At 38.8% G+C, this 6,000-nt stretch overlaps 1 protein-coding gene across 3 annotated transcripts in view; it reads right to left on the bottom strand.

The window, feature by feature from the left end:
- arhgap32b (Rho GTPase activating protein 32b) overlaps positions 1-6,000 on the bottom strand; it is a 124,719-nt gene that overhangs the window by 62,582 nt on the left and 56,137 nt on the right. For all 3 annotated transcript variants that reach the window (XM_053649552.1, XM_053649553.1, XM_053649554.1), the window contains exon 3: positions 5,800-5,908. In XM_053649552.1, coding sequence (XP_053505527.1) covers positions 5,800-5,908 — 109 coding nt within the window. The remainder of the gene's footprint in view (positions 1-5,799; positions 5,909-6,000) is intronic.

Below are 6,000 nucleotides of genomic sequence, written 5' to 3'. Positions count from 1 at the left end.
CCCCACGCACATCAGTGAGCCTTGGGTGCCCCCGACTCTGTCACCGGTTAGGCGGTTGTCCTTCCTTGGACAGCTTTTAGTAGATACTAAACCACTGCATTTCAGGAACACCCCACAAGACTACCACATACTGTATAAAAACCAGGGCTGCATCGATACCCATTTTATATGCCGCGTACAAGTTCATGCTTTTGGTACTCATCAATACGGATAGCAAATCCGAATACCATAACCTACTTAGTATTAAATCAACCAGGAGTGTTATGGAACATGTTACTTAGTGCTGTTTATATTTTGGAAAACAGAACCAACTAAACATTGTGGTGCAATCAAAAATAATAACTGCAGGTGCGGACGGGATTGGTAAAAACATTCTGTGGGAGTGTGCTTTATTGGGACTAAAAAACGGTCACCTGCATATCGCTATTTCAGAGTCTCTGGCGCTGGTCCATGTAAAGCACCACTGGAAAATACAACCACTTCAAATTGCTGCATTTATAGCCATAAAAACTAATAGTAATGCATTAAAATGTTATCTGTTATAACCACACAATCATGTTAGTTGCTGAGCTAGACTTTTGTAAGCAAGGATTTAGGTAACTAGACCTTTCTACACAATTCAATATACTACACAGTAAAATGCAAGGGAGTGATTTCAAACAGGGCTGTAGTGTTTACCTGATGCACACATGAGCAACCCTCATGAACAGTTGCACAGATAGTTATGTCTCACGTCACTTAAATAAACCGATGTGTTCAAACTTTCAATTATTTTTACCATTCAAACACAAAATCTCTGGTAATTCATTTTGTCCCCATTCCAGCAGCTAATAACTGTCAATCCAGGAGGACTGGAAGTCCTTGTAAACTAGTAGTCGGTAAACTAGTAGGTTAATTATCTGCCAACAAAATGACAACAATGTAATTTTCATAATTGGTCTACAAGATGACTAATAAAAAGAGAAATAATAAAAAACAAAAAAAGTTTACCGAGTAAGAGTTTCTCAATAATCTTGCACTCAGGACTGTGGCTAATTTTAGAAGCCTAACAATAAGCTGCTAGACTTTTGGCTGAGAGTTATATTGCTAACTTATAGTGGGGGGGGGAGACTAAGTATTGGGCATAACATTTTTTTCAGTAAATATATTTCCAACGAGGCTATTCACATGAAATTTTAACCAGACATCAGTATTAACTCAATAAATCTGGAAATATAAAGAATACACAACATTAAAGTTCATAAATAAAGTTGTGTAATAAAGTGGAATATGAAGGGGAAAAAAAAGTATTGAACATGCTAAGAAAAAGCAGTTCTCCAAGGCAAGGTAAGGCAAGGAACCAGCTGAAATTCTGAGGTGATTATACCTCCTATCTGTGCAAATTAATATCAGCTGGATTAGTAAATTGATGGTCTATAAAAAGGCTTTTTGTTACCAAGGTGTCACACAAAGAGCTCTCCCAAGATCTTCGCAACCTTATTGGGGCTGTTTTCATCACATGGTATTGGCAGACTTCATATAATTGAAGGAACGATGAATGGAGCCCTTTCCCGGGAGATTCCTGAGAAGGATCTGCTGCCATCCACCAGGATGATGAAGATGAGTCGTGGGTGGACCTTCCAGCAGGACAACAATCCAAAGCATATAGCAAAGGAAACTCTCAATTGGTTTCAGAGAAAAAATATCAAGGTGTTAGAATGGCCCAGTCAATCACCTGATTTGAATCAATTGAACAAGATTTAAAGACGATATGTGTAGAAGAACGGGCCAAAATCACACCTGAATACTGCGGCTGATTAATTTCTTCATACAGGAAGTGTCTTGAAGCGGTCATTACAAACGAAGGCTTCTCCACTAAGTATTAAATAAATTTCAGTTAGCATGTACAATACTTTTTTCCGTCCAATACTCATTTCCCCCATTGTATGTGCTAATGACTCAGTGACTAGTGAAAGAAGAGGTAGATGTAACCACATTCATAAAATCAGCCATATAGCAAGGAACAATCATGAAATAACAGAGCTGGCATTTCTCGTCATTGTGTTCATTAACGTGATATCATGCACTTGGCTTACATCACATAGTATCATGTAGTATAAGAGCTTTTAATAAAGTACCAGGGGTGTACAAAGTAACAGACCATGTACTCACAAAAGTACTCGAGTACATGGTTCACTGTAAGCTTACTTTTTTGAGTATAATTAAATCAATGCATTTTACTTTAACTTGAGTTCATTCAACTTCACTACATTTATTGCTGATCACTGTTACAGACTAAAGAATATTGATGCATATAACCCCAGAAGAGTGTAAGCCAATTAAAAGACCGTATGTGCACATTTTAAATAATTACATTTCGAGAGCCAATCAAAATGAACCCATTCCCTGACAAGAAAGTACACTTCAGATGGCAGATGCTTAGTCAGCAGCAGCAATGTCTGAGACAGAGGAGACAGATAAGCATCCATGTACCAATTTATCAGGTATAGTTTAGGGCTGCACGATTATGGCCAAAATGATAATCACGATTATTTTGATCAATATTGAGATCCCGATTATTTATCACAATTATTCATTGATTTTATGGACAACATATTTTTATTGCACTTTCACATTTAAATGAACAGACCGCTGCCTTCACCTCCATGTTGTGCTACATTCCTGCTAATGTACAAATCTTTGCATCAAATTAGACTGATCCTTAAAGTGCATCATCTCGTAGAAGCAAAATATAAATAAAATTGTACCCAAATTATAGGATGAGTAAAAATAAAAATTCCATCAACCAAATGAAAACAATTCAGGTGTCTGCAGAAAAGGCAATAACAGTGTTTACAGGAGGAGAGACGCAGCAAAATCACCCAATAGAGTGGCGCAGGGATGATGTCATTTTGTACCGGACACCAGAAGTTATCAACACACTGGTTCCCTCGCCAAAAACCCAATAGGATTTTCCCATAGGCTTTTGGATTATTGCAAAAAAAATATTCTGTGAGATCAACAAAAGTTCACAATACTAACACTTTTGTGCATCAAGATAATTTTCACAGAGGAACACAACTTTTATGAAGTTTGAAGCCTAAATACGATCGCCAGAAATAAAAAGCTAACTGCACGCTATAAACGAACTACACCATGGTCGCTCGACTTCAACATCACAGTCACCAAGCTTCCGACAATTTCTCCAAACTTGATTTAAAACATTTTCCATAATACAGATTCACTCTGTGGATGAATCTTCATCCATGTTTTTTTGGGGAATTGTGCACAGCATACCTGAACCAGTTTATCCGCATAAGTTTTTTCCTGTTCGGCGCGATGCCGTTTAATGTCCCTGACAACGTCTGCAGTCCCATTTAGCAACATGTTAGAGTCACGATTTCCCATCGTGCAAAGCGCTGGAGCACGAAGCGAAGCTGGCAGATCGAGCGCTAAAATGCTAACTCGTTTCCGGGTTTCGGCGTACGAAAAGACATCATCCCTGCGCCACTCAATGGTGACTGGCTGTAAGTTTAGGAAGCACTTGATCTGATATGCAGCGGTTTTCTATGAGCGGAGGATGAACTTTAAAATGTCAATATCACAGTCGATCATGTTCGTGTAATCGTGGGCAGTCAAAATCATAATCGAGATCGATATTCGATTAATTGTGCAGCCCTAGTATCGTCAGTTGTCAATGCTCCAATAAATAAATAAATAAATAAATAAATAAATAGATAGATAGATAGACAAATGTGACGATGATCTACAAATAATGCTAGCCAAAACCTAGATAGATAGGAGATATGGGTGTTTCACAGCTCAACACCCAATCTGAGGAAACATGTACAGGTAAACTAAACTAGTTCACTCGTCATTTAATGTTTTATAGTATGAAAGCTCTGTGAACTTAAGATGTCACTTCGATGTTCAGTAGCAATTGCTTGTTGTGTTAAATATATCTAAACGCTGCTACAGCCTATAGGTAACGCTCAGGATAACGTATAAAGGGCACCTTTGCTAGATTGCCAACTATGTAGCTAGACACATGTATGACATGAACTATCCAGCTAGCTAACAAATCTAACAAGCTACTGAAACCATGCGAACAGCTACCTAATGTTACCTTTCTTTACATACTGTTGATAAGCGAGTTTAGTTTTTCACCAGAAATCTTATTGACTCTTCTTGATCACTACCTTTACGCAAGTGAATTTTTATGACAGTAATGCTACTTTAGTACTTTTCAGCTTTACTCCGTGTGTACTCTTTCCATAGTTTGTGTGTAAGCGTATGAATAAATGAGCACAGTATCACATGGATACCCATTACCAGTATCGTTATCAATGTGTCCCTAAGTGAGACGTGTAATTTCCAACACCTACCATAATGAATTATTTAACAAGAAAAGGTATGTCCAATCAGTTACCACATGTATTAATGACTACGTTTACATGGACAGCAGTAATCTAATTATTGACCTTACTCTGAGTAAGATAATAATGTGATTAAGGTGTTTACACGAGTCGCTTTTAGAATACTCCTGTTACGTTCCTGTTTTACATGTTATAGAACATAATTAGATTAACAGCCCGCGTCATTACGTCACCGCGCCACACCGTCCGACGTCCCTCCAGAATTTCACGTATCAACATACAGTTCGTTTTCGTTATGGTACCGTATACAGTTTGGGGTGTTTTTATTTAATTTTTTTTTACGAACGCTTTAAGTGCAGTTAATTATTTGTCATGCTGTACGTGCTAATAGACAACTGCTTGAAGCCGTGGGCTGCATCCCAAACCGCGTACTTACCGTCTATATAGTAGCCGAGATACATGTATTTTTCCCCACTACAGGCCTATAGTAGGGAAGTATGCGGTTTCGGTCGCAGCCGAACTCTCTTGTTCGCCATAAAACTTCTGTGTGTGAAAGTGTCCTGTCGCAAAATGCGGTGAAAACTCTCACACAACGCTCATAATGTGATTAAGGTGTTTACATGTCTGTAATACACGTCCATAATGCAACTAAAACAGGAGTACTCCACCTGTCTTAATTTGATTATTGCTTACTTCGAGTATGACCTTAATTAGATTAAGGTAATTAAAAATTGCTGTTTACATGGTAGTTTCTTAATCGGGTTAAGAGTGGATTATTGTTCTCCATGTAAACGCACTGGATGTAGTTAATTAGTGCAGTGTTAGAAATGTACTGGTGATACCCATGACATTTATAATCAGTGACTAAAATTATAGGATAAACACACCGACACAAAAAGAGTGCCGTTGTATTTGTGATACTCTGGTCATTGTGAATAGTCCCCCCAATCTGTCTGTGCTCAAAACAACATCAGCTATTGGCGAGGTTGCCATGGAGACCGTGCCGTTCCAGCTGCACAGAACGCACTGGAAGCGTGTGTCGAGTTGTTAAATTGGACACGAATCCAAAACATGAACGTGGGGAACAAAATAACACGTACAGACCCAAATTCTGGACAAGAGAGGCTCTTTAAGTGTCTGTTATAGCTAAACAGAGATCACTCCTCACCATGTCTCTAATGTAATAACTCATTTACAATGTCATTTAACCAACTGAAATCAATGCAATATAATGTAATGAGTGTAAAAGCAATAAGAATAGTATGAAAGCCTCCTACAGGAATGTGGGTGTGATGGTAGTATTGTAAAACACTATCAGCAAGCGGGGATTCGAGCTGTAATTACTACACTTGAGAATTTACCAGCATCCTCTTAAAGATGAGTGAATTTGTACGCTGTGTGGGTGGATGCGTGTGTGTGTGTGTGTGAGGAATTTGCATCTCACCATAGCGCTAATGGTTTCCTCCCAGTCAGGCCTCTCCCGCGGGTGAATACTCCTGGCAAGCTCAGGCACTATGTCGTCGGCTTCCAGGTTGCGGCCAGGCCTCAGTCCCCTGGGAAAGCAGAGCGAGAGGAAAAGAAAAACAAGAGAATAATCAGTCTCGTTACTCATGAGCGTGTGCAAATCGTTATAAAGCACTGCATT

This window comes from Ictalurus furcatus, chromosome 18 (genome assembly GCF_023375685.1).
Source record: "Ictalurus furcatus strain D&B chromosome 18, Billie_1.0, whole genome shotgun sequence".
NCBI classification, from domain to species: Eukaryota; Metazoa; Chordata; class Actinopteri; order Siluriformes; family Ictaluridae; genus Ictalurus; species Ictalurus furcatus.
This window is presented reverse-complemented; position numbering and strand designations above follow the sequence as displayed.